Source organism: Musa acuminata, chromosome BXJ1-8, assembly GCF_036884655.1.
Source record: "Musa acuminata AAA Group cultivar baxijiao chromosome BXJ1-8, Cavendish_Baxijiao_AAA, whole genome shotgun sequence".
Classification (NCBI taxonomy): domain Eukaryota; kingdom Viridiplantae; phylum Streptophyta; class Magnoliopsida; order Zingiberales; family Musaceae; genus Musa; species Musa acuminata.
The window spans coordinates 49713244-49738007 of NC_088334.1; the positions used below are offsets into that span (position 1 = coordinate 49713244).

General features: G+C 36.3%; 2 protein-coding genes across 5 annotated transcripts; one reads left to right on the forward strand and one right to left on the reverse strand.

The window, feature by feature from the left end:
* Positions 1–1339: 1339 nt before the first annotated feature.
* LOC103995895 (nicotinamide adenine dinucleotide transporter 1, chloroplastic) lies at positions 1340–9558 on the forward strand. Of its 2 annotated transcripts, none has more exons than XM_009416629.3 (9): positions 1340–1696; positions 1811–1906; positions 3263–3372; positions 6776–6824; positions 6934–7043; positions 8183–8277; positions 8373–8461; positions 8546–8640; positions 8795–9558. In XM_009416629.3, the coding sequence occupies exons 1-9, from the start codon at positions 1627–1629 to the stop codon at positions 9029–9031; spliced, it is 951 nt and encodes a 316-aa protein (XP_009414904.1). In that variant the 5' UTR covers positions 1340–1626; the 3' UTR covers positions 9032–9558. The 2 variants fall into 2 exon arrangements, with proteins under 2 accessions (XP_009414904.1, XP_009414905.1); XM_009416630.3 differs by having other exon boundaries at positions 1341–1696; positions 3266–3372.
* Positions 9559–10830: 1272 nt separating this feature from the next.
* On the reverse strand, positions 10831–22480 carry LOC135588557 (lysophospholipid acyltransferase LPEAT1-like). 3 transcript variants are annotated; one of them, XM_065080740.1, is made up of 9 exons: positions 21875–22480; positions 20679–20798; positions 20539–20576; positions 19263–19327; positions 18419–18487; positions 14346–14479; positions 13236–13376; positions 12126–12189; positions 10831–11231 (listed from the first exon to the last, which is right to left on the reverse strand). In XM_065080740.1, exons 1-9 carry the CDS (start codon positions 22391–22393, stop codon positions 10987–10989), a joined length of 1395 nt encoding a protein of 464 aa, XP_064936812.1. In that variant the 5' UTR covers positions 22394–22480; the 3' UTR covers positions 10831–10986. The 3 variants fall into 3 exon arrangements, with proteins under 3 accessions (XP_064936812.1, XP_064936814.1, XP_064936813.1); XM_065080742.1 differs by lacking the exon at positions 10831–11231 and adding an exon at positions 11419–11674 and having other exon boundaries at positions 21875–22476; XM_065080741.1 differs by lacking the exon at positions 10831–11231 and having other exon boundaries at positions 11892–12189; positions 21875–22475.
* Between the last annotated feature and the right edge of the window lie 2284 nt (positions 22481–24764).

Below are 24764 nucleotides of genomic sequence, written 5' to 3' on the forward strand. Positions count from 1 at the left end.
GTCCGGGTCGCCGAAGCACCACACCGCTGGCACGGCACGGCCGGCCTGGGACACGCTCCGGTAGCGGCGCTCGAAGTCCGCGGCTGCGGCGTCGGTGGCTTTTGGGCTGCTGCTCCGGGTGTCGGAGCACCAGAGCTCGCTCTGGTGGGCACGGTCTGCGTTGGCCATTTCATCAACGGAAGGAAGGGGGAGGGTTGTGAGTCTCTCTATATCACTGAGCTGGATAGAGATGAAAGGGGAGTGTGGGAATGTGAATACCTCTGTCATTGAACTGCGTGTGGAGAGAGAGAGAGAGAGAGAGAGAGAGGACATAGGAAGAAGAGATTTGAGCTGTAAAGTGGGAGACAGGCACTGCAAATCTCACGCTGCATGGGGAGATGGCGATGGTGAACGTACACAACACCCCCACAGAGTCGAGTTTGATAAGATTAGATGGCTGCAGAGAAACATGCGCAAGTGCATATTTATCGAGTTAATATAGGCAGAGATCCAAGAAAGCAGAACACAAGAACAATAGATCAATCATGCGTCAGATGGGGTTCACTCCTCTAAATTCTTTTTAGTGATTTTAAGAGTTTCTTAGATTTTTGTCTTTCTCTAAGAAATGACCCTTTCCACAAAATATTATTATTTCTTCATTCCTTTATTCAAGAAATCACCTCGAGATAAAATCTATTTAACATACATATATCATCATAAAAATATTATTTGTTTATTATGAATTATGCTTCGATCTTATTTGTTTACATTTTTTCCGATACCAATCGATATGTTAAAGATCATCTTACCGATGTTTTAGGTATGATTTGATTATATTTTATTTCTCTATCAATGCTCATCAAATCCAACAGGACTAAGCCGATGGGTTCGAATTGGGAACGCCTAACACGTTTTTTGCGTGTAAATAACGATAAAGGAAAGATATAGTGATAGTTTTTCTTTCCCATTCCCGTGTGCGACCCGGCTTCCTTGTTCACGTCCAAATCAGCTCCTCCTTTCATTACATTGGATTCGTTTTCCACCCACAGATATTAAGTCCTCTGGCCTATTTTCGCGGGATCCTAATCAAAAGGATTACGTGGCGTAGAATGGTCGGGCAGATAGCCGTCGTGATGCAATACTCGGCACACGCAATCATGGCAACTGCGATGGTGCAAATTTTGGACTCACCTGTTCGGGTGATTGCAGTGGATCCGACATAGGACCTGGCGACGCATCTTGTCCGTTGAAATATGCCGACTGGACGCGCAGCGGCCGTCGCGATGCAGTTTGACGGTCGAGATCGCTCTCAGATTCATTATTACTTGATCCCGTCTATCTCTAGCACTATATCAACAACTCGTTCGGAAACAGCGGTCCGGAGGTGGCAGATGCGAGAACAGCAGGTGGAGAAAGGCTTCCGTCAATGGCGTCGCCCGCTGCGCCTGTGAGCCAGTCGAAACCCTAGTTCGTTTTCGAGGCTCCTCTGTCGCAAGGATCTCTGTCGACTCGATTGCAGCCTCCCAGGAGCTTCCGTCGCGCCCATGCGACTCTGGATATCCGCCACGCCCCTCTCGAGAGAGGAAACCCTAGTTCTTGATCTGAACCCCCGCCTCTCTCGACCTGTCGTCCGCTTGAATTCCCGCGATGACGGCCGAGTCCCATAGCCCGACCACCAGAGGCCTCCTCTGTCACGCCGCTGCCGGTGCTTCCGCTGGTAGTCTCAGATCTTTGATTCTTTTCCTTCCTATCGTGTTCTTGGATATTTGATACGGTAAAATCTGGGCGTTGTTGGATTAAACGGGTGGAATTTGGATCTTCTATTGGATAGGTGCAATTGCGGCTACTTTCGTTTGCCCACTGGATGTGATCAAGACCAGATTCCAGGTCCATGGATTGCCCAAAATTTGTAGCAATGGTGTGAAAGGTATGGATTTTTCCTTGATGGACCATTAAAGATTTCCGACATGCAGGTAGCTTCTAAATGTCTATGCGTTTGTGCCGTGTAAATTTGCAAGTGTTCCACAATCTTGGCATCAAAAGTTCCTAAAGTAAAAGTGTGCAGGAGCATGGCTGGTACCGTCAGAATGATAGAAAGATGAATAGAATCAAGAAAAAAGTTTAACAGAGCCATGTAAGTAAAAGGATGTGTACGGTCAGAAAAGAAAACAAAAGAGAGAGGAATGGTGTAGAATGGAAAGGTCTGACTAAAAATGAAGAGACGTGTTGTTGATATATAGAGATATGGAATGCATGGAAAGACTTAATAATACGTTACTACATATAGTGAATATATAGGGGGAAGTGGGTTTTGAAAGTTCTTAGGTGAAGAAATCCAATTCATAAGTGATGAAAGGATAAGATTATCAGATGAGAATAGAGAACTATTATTGCATGATTGCTTGTCCACTTATCCATCGTTATGTTTCTCTCAAAACTGTGTAACACATTTAATGCTTTTCTGGGACAAATCTACATACTTCCTGTATTGTTTGTCATAGTTGAGGTTTGTAATATTTAACTTCAATGCATAATTTGGAATACTATAGTCTATCGATAGCTTAAGTTTGAGCTCAAGCAACATATAATGCAACTGTGATGTTTCCCTCTGGTTGTGAAACTTGGATGATTTTTGTATCTAACTTTGTCAGCAGCATAAATGTCTTCAGAGAACCCTACTTGGCATAACATGGAATTTCTAATCATGTCACATCATGTTCTTATTGGGGGAAACTAATTTTCTTACTGAATGTTTTTGCTTGATGCAAATAGAACATTTAACAAAACCTCCTCAATGAGGTCAAATGTCCATTGTTTATTGGAGCAGCATGTAACTTAGCTTTGCTGCATGCATTTTTTTTTTTATTATGACTATTTGAGCTATCTAAGTGATGTCGGAGCATACATAATAGCACCACATCAACCAATCTGCTGATAATATCATGTATTTAGTTTGCATCACATGGTGATAATGGAAGTTATCTTACTCTTTGTGGATAATCTTGTCAGGTTGTGTTCCTTGATCGTGGGATTTGGAATAGAATTTTTAAACCTCTGGAGCTGTGTGTGATTTAATCACTATACAATGTCTCAAGCATGAATGTACCAGGATATTAGGATTTAGAAACACATAACTTTCTACAGTTTTTAATTGATTGTGATCAATATTTTTAGTTGATATATCCAAGAGGCAGAAATAGTATATTCTTCCATTAGTTTTTAAAAATAATTCTTGTATTTATCCATTAGTTTTCAAAAATAATTCTTGTATTGATACTATTAGCAGGTAGTGTCATAATTGGAAGCCTTGAACAAATATTAAAAAAGGAAGGTGTGCGTGGCATGTATCGTGGTTTGTCACCAACTGTTTTGGCATTACTCCCTAACTGGGCAGTAAGTTTCTACCTGTCTTTTCACCAAGATGAAATGTGTTTTGCAATAAGCTATTTTATCTTATAAAAATTGTGGACTTCAAGTACCTAAAAATGCATGAAAGTATTAAAAAATTGCCTAGTGTTACTCTATTATTTATGAGCAATAATTTTGCTGTCATATTTCACACTTTGATAAAGGTATTATCTGTGTGTTGTGAAGCTGCACATGAAAAATGTATCACTTTTTCATATATTGTTAGAAGCTATGTGAGGTAGTCTTTTTCATGAAAATAATAAGTTGGTCACTTTTGGAAATTGACTGCAAAAATATTTCATGCATGTATTATATGCAGTTGGTTAACGTTTTTTTGTGGAAATGACAATTAGGTCCATATACTGAATTAAAATATTAAAATTTGGGATATTATTATTTGTAAAAAAATTGTGATTGGGGTATAGATAAGGATCTTGGTTGACTTGTTTGGTGAATTCAAATTAGGAATTGTGGCTTTGCCAATGTAAACAAAAATTAGAGTACTACAATTAAAATATCAATAAATTAAAAATAACTCTTATTATTCCTGTCCCTTTTTCACCGATAGCTATTAATTAGTGCAGCTAACATGTGTCTCCCTCTCCATTCTTCATTATCAACTAATGGCTATGCACAAGTAAATACTATTATACTGTTGAAAACTCAACCATCAGAGTTCCTTCTCATCAAGCAGAAAGAGAATCAGTCATGAAATGCTGATCTGACATAGTCCATGTTGGGATTAATTATTGACCTAATCTAGATTGGCCAATTTGTTTCGTTAGAGGAGCTAAATTATTCGTATCTTTTAATGCAAGAATTTTTTAAAAAAATCAACCTCTCAATATTGGGCTAGTGTAGATTGGAATAAAATTGCATAAAAATATGTCAACTCTTTTTTCTTGTAGTAATATGAATTGAAAGGTTGGACTAGTGTAGATTGGAAGCCCATTATGCAACAACAAGAGCTATTTAAAGCAAGGTTCCGAGGCGAACCACAAGTTGGATCATTGTGAACCACAATTTTCCAAGGCAACTCCTAAGGCAAGTATAATTGTGGCATGTATTGGTGCAGAGATTGGAGAATATCAAAACGTTTAGTTTCGTCACCGATCTGTTGCTATGTATCTTAAGATTGATTACCGTACTACTGCTCGGAGAAGAATGACCAACTATAGTCGTACTGTTGTTGGTCAAAGATTGTCCATAACATGATGATTGGGAATACGACGAGCTTCGCTCTGTGTCTACGTCGTGTAAGCTTTGTCGCATTTACTCGAAATCATCCATTGCCTTCCTCTTCCCCTTTCGTGTATAAACTAGATCGGTATCTCATCGAACTGCATGATCTGAATCTTGGGTGGCATGGATAAAATACTACTCCTCGACACCATCGCCATCATCGATCGATGCACTATTGTCCACGTCGTTGCCATGTCTCAAGACCGAGCAGGTTGCTGAATGCGATTGAGAAGATGTCTCGTCTCTCGACTCGATTCTTTCTAATGGTGCGGCTGATGCTACCACCTTCCCCTTTACCTTTTCATTTTCACACTGGGCAGATGACTGTGATGATTGAGTGTCTCTAGTTCCTCGAGTAGTCTGACTTCATGTTGTCCAACTCCTTCCATCACATTATGATCGAGTGCAATCTTCCTCCTCATTAAGTAGAGGATCTTCTTGATTCTCCATTGTTTTGACCCACTCTAACAATAGTTATGAATCTTTGTTGTAGTATTGTTGGTCAATGGGATCAATCTTTGGTTCCTCTGGCTCCTTGTCCAGTTTGGCACATCGCAACCTTAGTCGCATGCTGTAGTAGACATATATCAGTTTCTCCAATCATTTTTACGATGGTCTGTTGTGGATCTTCGTGTGAATCAATGCGAACGTTGACCAGTTACGTTCACAATCACTTGATGTCGTCATCTACGAAAGTACAAATTGCAGCTTTGTGGAGTTCAAGAGAGTGCAAATGAGAAAGGAGAAATATCTGAGTGAGAAAGTGATTGAGAGAGTATATGAGTTAGAGAGAGTGAAAAGGGTAGAATGAGGAGGTAGAAAGGGTTTAAAAGCCCTTAGATTTGGTTCAAACGGTCAAATGGATCGTTTGAATTCAACAAATCCTAGCCATTGATCGGTATCAATCGAAATCCGACGTTACTAATCGGTACAGGTCAATAACGGTCAGATTGTGATCGTATTGATTGGTACAGACCACGTATCGAGTAATACAGGGTCCCCTGTTATGGACCACCTGATTTAAGGTGGTTTGCATGTCGGTCCCCTATCGGACTAGTATGTACCACCCAGTATAGGTTGGCATGGAGAACCATGATTTAAAGTTTTGTTTGTAACTTTGTAACATTCTAAGATATTGATGTGTACTTGGGACACCCTTTTTTCCGGCCTATGTAGGTTTCGTGTCAATTTCCAGCACCCTTCAAGATGAATTCTGTCATTATTACTCAACAATTGTAGTATGATGGCGGGTTATAAAGTATAAACTTCTATAAATGGTTGTTTAGTGTGAACATGAACGTTGCTGACCAACAAAATTGGAATTTGGATCTGAAGTTACTCTCTGTCTGAAATATTTTGGATCTTAGAATTTGTGGAATTCCTATTCTTATAAATATAGTCTGGATATCTCAGCATTTGATGTCAAGCCGAAGCTTTGCATGAGGAAATGTCATCAACAACATGTAAGTGATCAAGAAAAATAATTCAGACTTGAAAAATTATTGTCTGGGTTTCACCATGGTCTGCGTATAGTATACCCATTTGGTTCTGATAAATCAGTTTATAAGTCTTCTCCCACTTCTGAGATGGTACAAAACTGGGAGTACCATAGTCTTTCCTATTTAAAGGCTCGATGTCCTCATCAAGTACTAACATAACACAACAGGGTCTAGAATTAAATCCGAGCATGGTGCTTGTGAGGCCATCCTGACTCTAGGTCATGATGCGTCTCTATCTTATTCACAAGTAAAAAATTTTATTCAGAAATCTTATCATGCTTGATGCTAGGTCGACTTTGATATTTATCAGAGCTCGACTCAATGGAATAATTGACCAGTTAACTTGATAGGCCTAGAACCATGTGACCCAAGATGCTTAAACATATTTAACCTGTAACTTAACACTTCTCACTTCCGATGTTAGACTAAACTGGGGGTACAGGCTAAGATCAGATTCTATTAGATATTAAATTACAAAGGCTTAGAGAAGAAATGAAATTAAATATTTTCAACACTATCTCTTTCTACCATCTTTCATGGTCCACATGATAATGGTTGCATGTCCATTCCTTTCTATGGTTGAAATGTTATTTTTATCTAAAGTTATAAATTTGTCATAGTAATTTTTTTTCTGCACTTCCATCCAGGTTTACTTCACAGTCTATGAACAATTGAAAAGTTTTCTTTCTTCAAATGGTTAGTAGATTTATGGCGTGTTCTCCGTAATTTATGTCCTTCCATGTACAAGGTTAATGTTTGATTTCAAATTGTCTTTAATGCTTTGTTTAATTTGTTACTTCGTTAGATGGAAACCACCAACTATCTATAGGTGCCAATATGTTTGCTGCATCTGGTGCTGGAGCTGCTACTACAATTGCGACTAATCCACTCTGGGTTGTCAAGACTAGATTCCAAGTATGTCAAATATATTTGGTAATGTATTTTAATAGGAGAATACATTATACTGAACACCTTGTTGGTTGACAAGTATGATTTTATATGGTAAAACAAAATGTGAATCATACCTGATGGATTTTATTATTATCTGCATCATAGTTCAATGCAAGATTCATTGTGCATCACTGATTTAACTATAAGAACCTGAAATGTGATAGTTTAGTGATTCTTCTCTCTTTGCTTTGAAAGAATGTAGGTATGTGCAGAATGGTAGGATGATTTCTGTATAATAGGATGCCTCAATTGGATGCTTTAATTGAATACATAAATTGGGCTATTTGATGAATTGTATCATGAGCATGCTGCCGCCATGTTCTTTGATTTTTACTGCTTTTTGAATATTAGATTGTTGTGTAACCTTATTTTTTCATTTTTCAGTTTTGTATATCAACTTTGATGATTTGTTTGTTGATGTGGCTAGCAAATAGAGTTGTCCTCATTTCACTATATAATTGTTTGGGCAAAGAGTAACACTCTTTGGGTTGAGTTTCTATTATGGTTTTCAGAATGGACATTGGCTCTCTTCAGCTGTGTTTTCTTTTCTTTGTTTTTCGGTTACGCAGTGGGTTAAAGGTGATTTAGTTCTGTGGAGTCCTGTCATGCACGGGGAATTGAACTACATTTCCTTTCTGTGTGGACAGCTCCATTCTAAAAAAGTAGAATTGTCATTCTAAAGAGGGACTAGTAGAATTGAACTTTGATCTGGTTTCCTTCCACGGGGAGTTGAACTCTGATCTGGTGCCCGAAAAGGGACTAGTAGAACTGTTATTCTAAAAAGTTGGTACCATCTTCCCCTGTGAGCAAATAATCTAGGTTCATTTGCCCAATGCACTTGATCTTTTAAGGGCTAAAGCAAGAATGGACAACACACAATCATGTTTTGCAAGCTCAAGGATTACTGTGTTAGTTGATAAAAAACAGGAAGGACATAAACTGCAGCAAATACTTATCATTTTGACTTTTATGATTATAGTTTTGATTTCATGATCCTCGGATATCTGGTTCATTGGTTCTTTTGCGCAAGACATGGAGATCAATTACTAGTCAGAATTATTGAGTCGTCATACTGCTAACCATTGAATGCATCATATATGCAGGCTCAAGAATTGAGAGTTGGCACGGTTCCTTATCAGGGTACACTTAATTCTTTGAGGAGAATAGCCCATGAAGAAGGTATTCGGGGGCTATACAGGTGAGTCATTCTTGAAGAAATATGAAAAGACATATATTCTAAATTCAACTTGAATATCTTATTAATTGAATGTCCTGATATAATGTGTTGTATAGTGGTCTAGTGCCTGCTTTGGCAGGGATAAGCCATGTTGCCATCCAATTCCCAACATATGAGAAGATAAAAAGTTACCTGGCTGAACAAGGTATTGGTTAGGAACTGTATCTTAGTGGAAATTGTGTTAATCCTTTGTTGCTTCCTTGCTTTAATATATGCTCTTTTTTCTTAGATAATACTACAGTAGATTCGCTTACTGCACGTGATGTAGCTGTTGCTTCATCTATTTCAAAGATTGTTGCATCGACATTAACCTACCCTCATGAGGTAACTTCTTCTGTCCAAGGATATCAGAATTGTTCACCATACAAAGGCATGCAACCATAAATTTGTTTTGTTTTAGCTTCTCGTGATTGTGATTTTTGGGATTTGTATTTCTGAAATGAAAATTTTAGGGCTCACTCCTTTTTGCTTATGCTAGGTGGTCCGCTCAAAGCTTCAAGAACAAGGGTTTCATGCTGAGATGCGGTATAAAGGTGTCATTGACTGCATTAAAAAAGTATTTCGAAAAGAGGGTATTCCTGGTTTTTACCATGGTTGTGCAACAAACCTCCTTCGAACTACTCCAGCAGCTGTAATTACATTTACCAGCTTTGAGATGATACACAGATTCCTCATCAATCTATTCCCACCTGAATCACATCCACATACGTTGTAAGGATTATACTCTGGCTACAGAAAGTTGATGATGGACTAGCCAACAAATATGATCTGTTTCATGCTGCAGTTCATTTGCCTGAAGGCCCAGGCCTTGTGACAGTGACTGTGCTCGTGAGCTATGAGAAGCTTAAATTGTGATTTCACTGTTGGTAAACAAAGTAGGCACCTTTGAACTTGTAGAAGAACATGGTGCCGGTGAAATAATTCTGGCAGTCACCCGGCGAATGAGCGTGCCATGTCTGTTTTTTTTTTTGGTCTCAAATTGGTTATCGTGCGAATTGGGAACATATAGCACGATAATGGCCACAAATATGAGGTGAGTTTATCAGTTCTGCTTGTTGTTCATTTGTTGTTTTAAGTGGGTGTCAAGGCAAGATTTTGCATTCCACAAATGTCGCTAGGGAAGAATTTTTTGTGGGGGGTAATTACTATCCCGATCAATCACTATTGTAAAACTGATTATAATTCTTTAATCATCATGTGTTTTAGAAATAAACCTTTGGGGAAAAGATGCTACATTCTTCAGGTGCTTTTACATTTTTTGTAACATCAAGGTCATATTTTTCAATTGAAATAAAAAATAGTTAAATTGGTGCTTCGCATAGCATATTATCTCTTCATCTTGGGTGATAATTCTCCCAATGGAAAGAAATTTTGTATTGACATGTCTGTTGGTCGTGTCTGGTTCAGTATATATCGGTGTATTCCGATATAATATATTTCGATATTTTAATTAAAAAATTGAAAAAACTAGTTGAATATATATATATATACACACACACACACACACACATTAGGATATTTTTCTTTTATTTTTTGTATATAAATTAAAATTAAATAAGAATAAACTATATCAAAATTATAGATCGATAGAAATTTCAGACGATAAAAATATATATCTTTTCAAATCTATCGAGGAAGAACTATGTTGCACCATCCTCTATTGAAAGGTGTCTCTATTGATGTATTGTTGTACATGTTGCCACTATATGCATAGGATCATAGATTACAAAGGAGATGTATCTTGTCATCAAACTGAAAACGATGATTAATCGTGTCCAACAGACCCAACTCCCTGATGTGCATTGATTGCTGCGTCCTGACAACAGTCCTCCGCCACCGTGACATGTACTTCTTCTGCCTTCTGAGCAAAATATCATTACAGTTTTTAGCTGTTTGGACCCAACCCAACATCAATCCAAAATCTTCTTTTGAATGTACAAACCAAGAAGGTTCAAAAGGATGAGACTACCAGGCTCCTCTATTTCCTTGCCGATCCAAGAATGTCATAATAGCCTTAATAGTGCATGCAAATAAGCTTCTCGAGGCATCTATACGCTGGTTGTGTGCCTTCATGTGAATTAATTAATGTGAACATGTATCAACTAAGTTTGCACCCTCTTGATGGCATTAGACTGCAAACCTTCGTTAGATTTGTTGTTGATCCTCCAAATTGCTATCACCAGAGTAGTTGCAAACAGCACTCTTATCATACAAACAAACTATTAACGTACAGTACGATAAACTTATATTTAAATAATTAATTATCATCTGAGCCAGTACCTTCTAAAAACAATCTGCATTATATAAACAAAATAAATCATCAACCAATCAATCAGTTGGGGGCTGGCAAGGTCCGTCGGAGGCCGGGTATAGATCAAAATCCGACCATAACCGGCCTAATCAACATCAAAATTTTCAATTCAAACCGCACCGAACCGAACGATACATACTGAACTATACCAGTACACAGATCAAAATCCGACCATGACCAACCTCATCAAATATCAACTGTACTGAGCGATACAATAGGCACACCAATTGATATATACTTAATACATCAGGAATTTCATCTAAAACAAGCTGACCTAGGTTGCAAGCAATGAGATTGCTGTTCATGCTCCCAACTAATACTATAAATCTACGCCACAAATCTATTCATGCACATCACGGCTAAAAGCTTTGACAAATTACATATAACATGTTTGAGTCGATCATCCACAACCAACTCTGGACTAGTTTCACATAAGCTTCACTAAAGATAACGAGGTTCAACAATGGTTCAGAAGAACGACAAATTACATATAATCTGTTCGAGTCGATCAACCACAACCAACTGTGGACTAGTTTCACATAAGCTTCACTAAAGATTATGAGGTTCAACAATGGTTCAGACGAACAAGTTTCAGGTTTCACATCTGCATGTGAGACATATGGGTAAAGTGTAAGCTGAGTTTGGCTCGATATGAATGTACACAGCAGTGAATAGCAGCAATTTGTAACAGTTTCCATTGTGGAAGTTGAGATCTAAAAGACAGTTTCAAAGATAAAAAAGTACTACAAATTGCTATACCATGAATAAAAGAATAATCAACGAGCTATCTATAAGCAAGTGGAACTGTGTTTCTCTGAGACTATTGTGTCCAAAAATGTGGGAATAACAACAATCTGGTGGAGCATCTAAGAAGATTCAGATGGTAGCAGATGCTCCCTGGAAGAAATTTCTTGAGCATGTACTAGGCTGTACAGATTGTGAGGCATGACAAACAAATACAGTGTCATAATATTGCTTTCATTTCTATGCTTAATTCTTATAAATTATAGAAGAATAAGACTCCCAATTAGCTTTGGACACATAAACCTGCAGGAAGACCAAATAGATGGTTTAGTTTCAGTTATGCAGGCTTACAAGGCTACATACTCATCCAAGAAACAGCCATTAAATCAAAGAACCAATACAAGAGGGATATAAGTATTAAAGGGTCCCATGGATATCATGAACCATAAAAAGAAAAAAGAAAAAAAAACCCTTAAGAAAAAGCTCTCAGTTCATGCATTCTAAAGTCCAAGGCATCAAATGTCCATATTTTTGTAGCCACAATATTACCATATCAAACTGGGTTACACAATTTTACAGCACAATAGTAAGCACTGGTCTTTTTTATTCAGAATGTGAACAATGACCGTATCTGAGAGTACTTAAAAGTGTCATGGATGGAACAAGCAACCCAACTGATGGTACAAATCTTTGTGATAGAGTTCAATAGTTTTTCAATCATCTTTCTGATGTAAAACACGAGGTAGACTATTACCATTCAGCACAGCATGATAGATTCGTTTCTCAGCAAGCCCGATATCTGAAAGTGTTAGATTACCCTGCGGAAAACCAACCGGCGATTGGATATTACCGAAATGAAATTTTAGAACAGACCAAAAGTCAATCTATGAAATATCATCTACAAATTCATATTGTCACTACTTCTGACCATGGAAATAAGATTAGTTCAGCAATGGACACTTATAAAATGGATGTTTAGCATAAACAAGGACAAAACCACTGCAGTCAACAAAGAAACAAACCCAAAATAGTATAATAATATATCTTTTTTCATAAACCAAAATATCAGATTATTGCAAAATAATCTAAACCAAATCATATATCCCATGTGAGAAAGGCATGGGCTGCAATATTCCTAACTGAATCCAATGTTTTAACAAATGCTAAAGTAAAGATGCATGATAGCTGACAAATATGTGGATTTCAAGTGGGTTAAACACAAAGTAGATGAAAAATATTGTAGGTCCAACAGACCTACTTATCAAGTAACAGCTTCAAAAGATCATGGACCCCGAGCCACCTACTGTTGAGTCCCATCATTTGGTTTGGTGATAGAGGCAGTTATATATTAGCATTGTCTCGACAGTTTATTTTGCTCATTTCTTAGAGTATCGATGCCTAATCCAACCTATGGGGAACTCGGATCAAAAATAGAATTGAATTCAAGGGTGCATGGGCTGTGAGAAACTCGGATCCCTTCTTGGAACCAGGGACAGGACCATCCAAGTCTTTACCAGCAATGTTTCATTCACATATCGACCGCTGATAAGCAATACAAATAATATGAAAAGCAGATTTAACGAGCTATAAGATTTGATGTCATAGCAGACTGAAAAGGTTGTGGAATGGAATCGAGTAACTAAGAACAAGAACACAGCTCTAGGAAAATCATTCATCGCAAGCCTCCTAATCTATTATATGTTTGAATTGGCCTACGTTCAGGCTTGATGATAAGATCTGGAACTAACACAAACTCAGTCATAAACTATTAATTGGGAAGACCTCAACTTCCATATTAACGATGCTGTAAATCTTCAACAAGATCAAACCAAATTAAGATTGAAAAAAAAAAATACAAGTGTACCTCGGTAGCCATTAATTTCCTAACATTGTTAGCATAGAGTTTGGGATCCTCCTTTTCTTGCTCAGAAGGGTAGTAAACAGGCAGCCAGATGACCTCAATGTGATTCACAAACTGACAAAGAAGCAAGAAAACATGGCGTACCTACAAATTTTCAAGAAAAAAGGGCATTAGAAATAAAAGATAACTTAAGAGAGTTAAAAGGGAGTATGCGAGATCTGAAATATAAGACTAATTTATGGTTATGGTAAATTCTTGTCTTCGCCCTTTGTAATGATGCAAGATCTTGTATCCATTAATAATATTTACAAGAGAGAAGGGCCTAAAAATAAAATTTCGGTGGCTTAGCATGAGATTGAATACTAGAAGATAGTGCATTTGGCTACTAGTTCCAGAGATATGGGAGCAAGGTAGTGTAAGAACAAATTTTCAGGAAACAAGAACACATGATTGAAGATCAGGGTAAAGTGATAAGTCAGGTCACTATCTTCCATCAAGCAGTGTTACCTAGCCACCGACATAGGAATATGTACAGATATATCCAAGTATCCAACTCAGCAAGCCCAAACAAATAAGGTTACATTTATTGAAAAAAAAATAAAAAATATAATATGTGCATATAAAATACGTTATCTACAAATAAATAACAATACAATAATCTGTTAAAGATACCATGATTGATTAGTTTTAGGAATCACTATATAGACATTAACAAAGAAGATATTATATTTCTGTTAGACTATTAACCTGATAAATCAGTTGGTATTTGTCTGTTATGATAAGCTATCTTAAATAGCAGTAGAATTTAAAAAGTCACTTGAGTTTCATAGAGTCATCCCAAGTTTGAGCAAGTCAAAGTCCAGTCTTGGAAGACAAAGTACCTAAACACGTGAGTCCAGACAATATTGGTACCAATTAATTCACTAATCAACATGTTATAAAACTTGGAGTTCTGGTCTATTTCATTCTTATTCTGAGTGATAATGCAAAAGAATTTCTGAAAAATTTTATAACTCAAAACATATATCAAGTATCGATTAATTGGATAAACTTATGTAAAATTTGAAAAGTAAAATGTTATACTTAATATATAAATGGCTCATGATTTCTTACCCCTGATATGGAATCCCATGCTGGACTGAATCTGCAGTAAGGATATCTTAGAATAACTGGAAGGACTGGCACTTTTGCTAGAAAGGCACCAGACTTAAATGGAAGAAGATAATCACCATTCGTTGTTGTTCCCTCTGGGACCAAGAGGAAAAATACTATGACATCAAATATTTTACTGGATTAAGTAAAACTCAAATGAATCTGAAAATACATCATCTTTACATAATAAACTTTTGAGGCTTCGAGCAATAGAATTTGTTACAATCATATTGTAGAGAAGCAACCTAACCATGGTCATTTAGATCTACCTATCAGTGGTCTATCTGGTAGGGAAAAATACAATTTTTAAGCATTATTAAAGAGATTGGATTTGGCTGGATGGGACCCACAGTGCCAATCTTTTACCCCTATTCCATTCTTTTTTCTTGATCTTTTTTTTAGTTTGACTTTATAATCAACTTGGCCAGAAAATTTTGATCCCACTGTTGACTATATGTAAACAAAACAAAATCCCCAAACTCTTACTACAAAAATGTGCATATTTAGCCTTGCAATTTTTCTTATTTTTTCATACAATTACAAATTGGTATTCCAGGATGATGAGGCAAGGGGCCATAGCTTACAATTTAGAGAATTGTGGTGAATTTCAAGGGGGAAAACTTTGAAAAAAAATCAAGTCAACGTTTACTGCCCCAGTCACTGCTGTCAGAAAACTCTCAAATCTCAATTGATAATCAAGACTTCAAGCTAAATAGACATAAATTTAATAACAAATTAATTTTTTATTAATATAATATTTCACTCCTTGAATCGAGGATGAAACATTCATATCTTTGATAACAAAGAAACAAGACCAACATAAAAGCTTGTACCTTGAAGCAAAACAGCAGTATGGCGAACCAAAAACTTGGGCATGGCTGACACCGTTGAAGAGAAAAGCAACCGTAGTCAAGCCATGTCCATAATATTCTGGAAAGTTGTGTAGAAGTTGCAAGAATTTCAAGAGAGAAGATCTTTGGAGTATGAGTACATGGAGGTGATTGTAGTTTAATTAAGAGGCCTTTTTAATGAATCAAAGTCAAGGAGACCAAATGATCATTGGGATCATGTGATTTTTATTGGCTGTTTGCTACGTAGAGATTGAACCTCAGGCCAAACAATGATTCAGGTTCACCACAAGGACAAGTGGATTTAGGAGTGGGTCAAGTTGTTATGGAGTGGTCGCGATTCGCACCTTGAACTAGACACATGAGGGCCTATACTGGCTGACCTTAGACAATTTTGGATGGATTTTATGTTTTCTAGTGACTTTTGGCTAGTTTTTCTTATTATTTTACCTTGACTAATCTATGGTGTTTGGGAGTCTTATTCTGGGTTATGCTAATGCTAGAGTCTTATTATATCCTTAAATTATTAAGAGGTATACTTTTAAGCCTTTGTGGATTGACAAGGTTATCTTAGAACGAAACTGTTCTCTCATAAGAAGTTATGGAACTCTTAGTAATCCTATAAATATATGATATTATCAACCTTACAGGATATGCATGATATTGGACATCTTTTTTATGCAATAAAATAGTTGTAGATTAGGAGTATATTTTGCTCCTCTTGTTCTTCTTTGGAAAGCTGGTTCTCATTGTTTTGAAGAATATCTCAATCAGAGTCACATCAAAGTTGTGAGCAAATACAAGAGTTAAGATTGGCATCTAGTACAAAGTTTTAAGGGATCTGATGAATGGAAACACCATCGTGCATAGTTTATAAGGGTCCTAAATACAGTAACATGAAAAGATGAGATGAAGTTTTTAGAGGTTGTCAGTCTAAGACGTGATTTAGAAAAGGAGTGTTCTTTCTTTTTTTTCATATTTAGCTAAGAAAAATTAGGAAGATGACAAGAAGAATAGGAGAAGAAAGAGACACAAGCAGAACATAACCAACCATCACAAAATACTTTCCAACAAACTATGAAAATAAATCAATAGTACCACAAGGTGCAAACAATTAATATGTTTATTCAAAAACTAAATATAAGTTGGTACATAATGTGGAATTTCCATTATCTGTGGATAATTCATGAACTTCTCACAATTTTAGTGAATTCTCTTATTATTATCAAAATCCACTGCGTAGATGAGGAGTTTGGATTTTTGGACATGGCAGTTATCTCTTCCAAGGATAAAAATACCACCTATTCCAGTCTGGTCCGACAACCAACAGAACATAGACCAGACAATTTCGCATAGTAAGCCTGTATTCACTTTTTAAATAAAAAGAATTGTCAAACAATTGTTTCCTCTCTCTCTCTCTCTCTCTCTCTCTCTCTCTCCCCCTCCCCCCTTGTTGCTGTTGCCTTCTCCTCTCTATAGCATCACTGCCTACCTCCTCTTCCTCCGCCACCTCCTGTTCCACATCACCTGCCTCCTCAATTTCTCTTCCACTTCATCCTCCCTCACATTCTCCCCTCCTCTACCAACTCTCCCTCCTCCCCTCCATTGTCTTCTCTTTCTCTTCCTCCTACGGATAAACTTGTACGGATCGGCACAGGGATGTACCAACATAGTGGAGACTGGAGATTACATTATTCCATTTTTATTTTTAAATAATTCCCCAGGATTTAGCAACTTTAGGATCAGCTTTTCAACTATGTGACTACACTACATTAAATTTTATCATGATAGCTAATTATTGAAAAGAGAACACATACTACAACAATAATTGAACTTCTCATTATACAAATAATTTATTTTTACTTTATTTAAATCAGCATGCCCTCCAGCCCTTATTTGTTATATTCTTGTCATTCAACAGCTACTCAGCTATCAAGGACCTCTCAAGGTAATAAACATGGTTTTGCAGAAAATAAGACCATGGTTCTATTTGTGCATCAGCTACACCAAAATATAGACTCAACTAAAATCATTAGCTATTTTTTCTTCTCTTGTGCCAAACCTAATCCACTTAAACCATGATCTATTATAGATATGGAAAGTAAAGGAGATCTTAAATTATCTAAATAACTTCTACCATGATACCACTTGAATGATGCAAAATCATATGTTGATATCTTAGTTCTGAAATTTCATGGTGGATACATTTCAAACAATAACAAAGATTAATGTTGGAACTTGCACTTTTCAGTTTAAAGTTCACTTTTGTTAAAGAGCAATATTTGTTTGCTTCTTCCCTTCTAGTTTGTTGATATAAGGACCTAACTTAGATTTGGAATATAATTTACTTATTAGGTTGCATATACCAGTATTTTCCAAATGTTTTGTGGCTCTCTTTCTGTGTATAGGATCTGATATTTGTTAGATAGATCATGGATTTAACTGACACAACCTTATAACAAATATCATCCGAACTTTCCACAATGCACCGATCACTGACAATTTATTTTCCAAGATTTAAGAAATTAAACATGTAGAATCCAAAAGAGTGCCTCAATTGTATCAATATCCATGTTTTCAGATTTTTCTACAAAGTGATACATCTCCACATTTCTTGCTTCTAATACAGCATATAATTGCTTACCTCTCAACAAAATTTCTATGTCACCATTCATTAATCAGATTTCTATGTATATCTTTTTCTTGCGTGCAAAAATCCATATCCTGTGTTTCAATTGTTTATTGACTTTCCACCAAATCCTTGCTTTTGTTATGCCAAATCTTCTTTTTCTATTTCCTTTTTTTGAAATTATTCCCACATAAGAAATTATTAGCATCAACCTCTGGTCTTGGACTAACTTTTTTACTAGCACTGCGATAAAGAAGTGCAAAAACCCTTATTTAATTTCCACCACATCTTATTTTGTGCAATCTCCAAGTCTACACTCTTCGAGGCATAGGGTGGTGAAGAGGCCACACATCACCTTCAGCTAATAACCTAGCCCTATAGTGTAATTAATAGAGATTTCCGTCCAGTAATAACATTTTGCCTAGGCTATCATCTACCTAATTGCAACCCAACCCTTTTCAGACTTCGCATTGACAATGAAAGGAATTTAACAATCCACAAGGCTATAAATTTATTAAAATGGTAAATGAGAAAAAAAATCAGCAGTGCATGTTGACCTGGAAAGAGCAACATCATTGGGCAAAGCTTATTTTCATGGGCCTCTTGGATTCTTTCTGTCACCACACCTGAATGGATGAAAAATAATTGAAGTGATGCAAAAAGAATGCATAATAGTGGAGGACAAATGCAGCAAACAGAATTTACTGCTAATTATACTGCCACAGATGGCAGAAACAAAAGTTTATAGCCAATTGCCAAAGAAGTGAAAATCAATCTTTGTTTGTTTACAGACACCATTACCGGTTGGTACATACCAGTTTGATCAGGAACCAATACAATACCCCGGTATGAGATTGCAACCCTTGGTGTTAGATATCTTAATTGCAAAATCATTTATACTAACATGAACTTGTAAAGGGTATCAAGCCTTTGTGAATTCTAGATCATATCTTTTTCTCTATGGCAGTTTGAATCAATACAAGGATATTGGAATCGTTTGTAATTGCATCTATTAGATCATTCATGTGGGCTCTTGGTAACAAAGTATGTATTGTGGTACCAACTACCAAGTATCATCCTGCATGTTCAACAAGTTAGCTTGTTAAACACTAAACACATTTTACAGAGTAGACACAATTGCACCTATGATCATTTTGTGACTTAACTTAGATACGCCAAATGCAAATTTCACAAGATTAAAAAAAATAGTGGCAAGGATATTATTTTTATGCAGAATAAACACAGCAATGTAGAGGCCAGCCAAATAAATTCATGTTCTTTGGGTGGACATAGTCCAGTGGAGCACAAAATATCTTCAATAGAGATAACTGCCCCAGTATAAGATCTTCTCTGGCTTAAAATATTTGTAAAGAACATTCAATTTTGTGAATGTTAATGTACCTGAAACACCTTTAAAATCGGAGGATTTAGACTCTCGTTGAACATAGACACAACCAAGGCACTTGCTGCAAATTAAAGCAATAACAAAGCCATCATCGTCTAGCTTACTTATCAGGAAATTAGATGAGATTAAAATCACAAGTACACATTGTAATTTTCATGAAACAGCTGTCACAGTCTAAAGGCCTATGATTTTAATATTTTTTTTAGAAATTGAATACAGGCCTTGAAGATACACACAACCAAGGCATTTGCTGCAATAAAAGCAATAGCAAAGCCATCATCTAGCTGGCTCATCAGGAAATTAGATGAAATTGAAATCACAAATCCACATTGTAATTTTCAAGAAACTGTACTACAGTCTAAAGACCTATGATTTTATCCATTTTTCAGAAATTGAAAGATAAATAGCAGAATCCATATCAGGGCTTTTAGAGCTTATGAAATATAATAAGATGACCTCAAACTTTGTTAAAATGTCTAAATAATATTTGTTAGGGTGCCTCATTTAAAAGAATATTTTCATATTGTTGATCCTAAAGGTGAACTTTGATCTAATTAACTAATTAAAAATTTAATTGATCTAAAAATAACTTCTGTAATTCAACATTGAGGAGCACCTTTTAAATTAATTCCAGATATAATTCAACTATCTGTCTCATACAACAACTCCAAAAAGAGGCTCACCATGACATATGTGGCCAGGGTTAGGTTGGTATTGTTTTACTAGTAATATGATCTCATCAAGATTGAGGCACTGGACCATAATCCCATTTGGTGAAAAAGATTCAGATAAACATAGAACAAGGAATATGGTATCATCCACAAAAAAAAGTAATATGCTTATTTCAATTTGGCAATCATGCATCTACAGCTACTAAAGAAGAAAATTTTATTCTCACCATCTTTTATTAGGTAAACATGCTATTTATTGTCTACCAAAAGATCAGCAATTTTAAAGAGAAGACCAAATCTATCTTACAAAAGTAAGTGCCGCTATGGCATCACAAAGACTTTTTCTAAGAAATGTAAGGGTTGCAGGGGAAAAGCCCATAATTAGTTAATTTGAATCAATAAAAAAATATTCAGATTTTTATACTCAAATGTTCCTTTCTGAGTGAAAAGAATGTAGTAATTCTTAAAATGATGATAAATAGATGCAGCATAGAATCTAGTACCAAGTTAAATATGCTAGACTAGTTGGCATCAAAATCACAAAACAAGGTCTCAACAGTAAATTACAAATAACAAACTAACAAAATAAAGAAGCAAGTACCTGATGAGACCAACTAGGGGAAGCTTAGCTACTGATCTCTTCATCAATGAATTTCAGGACGGCAAAATTGCAATATGTCAGATCAATATAACACATACATCAGCTTCTTAGTTTTCACATAGATGTGATAAATAACATACCTTTGCAACAAAACTTGGAAAGGATGATGACATATGATAGAGAATATCCACATATGAAATATGATTAGACACAACTGCACCTGGTCTTTCCGATTCATCAGCCTGATCTCTGCAGCCATCCTGACAAATTAGAAGGGAAAAAATATGCATATTATATACAATAAACAGATTTTCTGGGTATAAGTTTTAGCTATCTTGAGTCTATGATTCAACAAGGAGGAGAATTGATGAAGATATTGTCCTCAAAATAAACTTCGGGTGATTAAAATGGATAATGGCATCAAGCATAATTTCTGTTGCAAAAGGAGAAACGGTGTCTGAGGGAAGGCACTCCACTTGATAGGAGGGCTTTTCTGAGTACTTGAAGGTAGCTCAAGAGAGGGAGTCAAGGGTGAAGAGTTGGTGGGAGTTGTTAGGGGGATCCTTCCTATCATATGGCATTTAAATTGAAATAAAATAAAATAATTATAAGACACTTGTATCGCTAATATTGTTTTATGTAGAGTGTTGGGCAATTATAAAATGAAATAAACAAAAAATGTAACTAAGATAAAATGTTGAGAAGATACATAGAATTACTAGGAAAAATAAAATAAGATAAACTTTCGTTCACAACCAATTAGGTATAGGCCTAACAGAGGATAAAATGATAAGATGGCATGGAGATATTCAAAGGAGACTATAAATGCTATGATTATATTAGATGAGTGAATTGGGGTTTGTACTATAAGATGAGGTGGAGGGAGACGTAGCTCGATGACGTGAAAATATCAATGTAGGCAGGTGCAAATAATTGTTTATTGCATCTCCTTGTTATGTTTATTATTAGTATTCTTAGGAGGCTCTTTAATTATTTGAATCAAGCATGCATGCACTTTAATTATTTGAATCAAGCATTCATGACGGTTAATTGTTCATACTCTCCTTCTGTGCATGTCTCTCGTGAAGTGCTTTCAAGAAACAAAGTTTGTCTAGCTCATGTACTATGTAAACTCTTAAAAGCTAGACATTTAAATGAAAAGATGGTAACTCGAAATGCATGCCCAAGTAACCATTAATACCAGCAGAGGATGGTGTGAGCATGAAATCCACTTGATTTGTTTCACAACAATTCTTTATTCAAGAAACAATTGGACATAATGAAAAACCAATTCATAGTTATTATCTTTCTTGAATCAATTGGGTCAAGTATATACCTCGTTTCCAATGCTCCTGTGAGTCTCTTTGATCCAATAAAAACCAAACGTAAAGAGCATTGCCCTAGAACAGAATCTCCCGCATCGGACCACCACCTCCCTCCTCCACCCACCCATATGGGCGTAGTCCTCCTGCCCATCCTCCTCATGCGGAGCGGAGAACAGCGTGCAAATCCGGCATATCAGGTAGTAAATCATCAATATCAACATCCCAAGCACCAAGCGGATCGGGACCAGCGTCACCGCCGCGATCCCCAGCATCACCTTCTCCGTCGCGGGGATCTCGCCTCGCCCCATCGTCCCGTACGCGTCCCTCCGCACATACGGTGCGTACTTTCGCTCCAACTCCTCAATGCTCTCGGCCGTTGGGCTTGCTGCGGGGGGGTCGGACTTGAGGAGCGGCTGCTCGTCCTTCAGCGTGGCGCCGCGTTCAGGGGAGACGCTGACGGTGTCTTCGCGGGTTCCGTTGGCTCCGGTGAGGCTATTGAGTTCGGACGCCATTGCAGAAACCATAACCATAACCCTAACCCTAAGCGTCGATCCAAGAAAAACAAGCCATGACGACAGATCGATAAAGGTCCGGTGGACGATGACTTCGCGGGCCGACCACGCACACGGGAAGGACAGTTGAGATCATCAGATCCGTTGATTAAATAATGGCTAGAAAGATCCTGATCCAACGGTAGAAAGAACAGTTTCTAGTTTCCTTTTTCAATAATATATATAATTATAAAAAAAGGCAAAGATGCGAAGCTTACTATTCTTATTTTTCTTACTATTTATAATTTTTTACTATTGATAATCCTTAAAAAAATTAAAAATATTTTTTTGTTATTTATAATCCCTATATTACCTATTTATCCTTTTTTTTTCCCTCACAACTTCTTTTTTTAACTCTCGTCCGACCTCCCCTATCACCCCATCGAGGGAGAAGAGATGAAAAAAAAAAAAGAAATGAGTATGAGAAAAAAAGAAGGGTATTTATATACATTTACAAATGAATAATTTAGAATATTAAAAAAATTTAAAATTAAATTATAAGTAATTAAAAAGAATTATAATATAGTAATCTTGAAAGATAATTATATCCGTACTAAGTATTAATCGAACCTAAAATTTTAAAATAATATATATATATATAAAGAAATTACTATTTATATCTTTTTCGTTTAGTATATTAAAAGATCTAGATGAGTTGAACAAATATAATAGTGTTAAACTAATGAATGAACCGATCGATTATATAATCAACTGTCAAATTAGAATTAAAAACTAAAAAATACCTAAAAATGGTATTTGATTTACGAGTACGATACCGTAAAATTTCTCTAACTCGCCTCAAACTAAAACTTCAAGAATAATATAACATGAATATTTACTCTATTGGTTTACCTCATTTTTATTTATTTTAGGGGTTTTTGGATTTGATACGTTAATACATTTCATTAAAGAGTGTAAAAATGTAAAGTTTGTCCAATAAAAAATTACTGCATTTGGACTTTCTAATTTTATTAAGTATAAGATTTGTTGAAACACTTTCATCTTGCTCATGTAATTATAGTGTAACACTATAAAGCTTATTTGATGAACCTCAAACTCACAGTGAAAGGAAAATCCGTGAATTTGCTAGATCGACATTGTTCGACATTTTATGGTTGTAGAAATATGGAATATTCCATTATCAAAGTGCGTAGTCCACAAAATTATTATATACTTTAGGGTTTCTCAAAACAAGGGTTGCATTTCATTACTGATAATTAGGAGGTCCCTTAAGTGCTCATTGCTAGTGTTATATTCGGAAGCCCAGAAACCTCAATCTCATGATGACTTTGGAATGAAGAAGATTAGCTCGTTCTATGCTGACAAAACAACTGAGGTGGTAAGTAAATATGATGATTAGGGTTTGATGCAAGCTTTCTTTAGTGCAAGGCAATGGTTTCTTGTGACAGTTGGGTGGGAGGGCTGCTTGCTGCCTCGTGAAAGGTAGTTGGTCTTGGTAGTTGCTGATGTGTTTGTCCTTGGACTACTTTGTTTGTACTTTTTGAGTGATAAGAACTTAGTTGATGGAGGTCACTGTAATGCCTATTGTATGCCAATAGAATGAGTGTCTTTTTGTGTAGTGTTCTTGCTTGTCAAGTCTATTATTGTATGTCAATAGAATGAGTGTCCTTTCGTGTAGTGTTCTTGCAAAGAAGTCTATCCATTTCTTTTATTTAATTTCTTTTTCATTATAGTAGGACAAGACTCTTTTTTCATATTGTATTTGATGCTGAATAAAAAACACTAATTGAGAAAAAGCAACTCCATATAGGCCACTAAATGTTGGAACTCCATATTCTAAAACATGTAAATTTAAATATAAAAAAAAGAACTAATATTTTAAAGAACATTAAATTCCAATAGTACATGTAGATTGAATTATCAATTTATCACATCAATTTATGAAGACGAAGTAAAATGCATATATGAAACCAGAAGGGAGCATAATATGAGTTTTTTTTTTACGTATGTTAATGGAAATAATATATATGCGTTTCAGAATAAATTTACTTGTTTTCATAAAGAAAAGGATCGATCATCATGCATGGGTTGAATGATCTATAGGGCTGGTAGTTGGATCTTTTTGGTTCTACTCTAAACATAGCTTTAATTCCACCAAGGACGAGCGGATGAGCTTGCCCTTGTTGTTTGGTGACGGGTTGCGTGCATGGCTTGATCTCATGTGGTCTTTGAGAATGAGCGCAATGATGTCGGTCGTCTTCTCCACACGACCCATCGTCGTCTTATCTTTCGTCCACGGTCAGCATGTGAAGCTGCTCGTCATGCATGCGCACAACTGCTAACGTCGGCCTCCTTTCCCTCTATTTAAGGCGACGATTCTAATATTTTC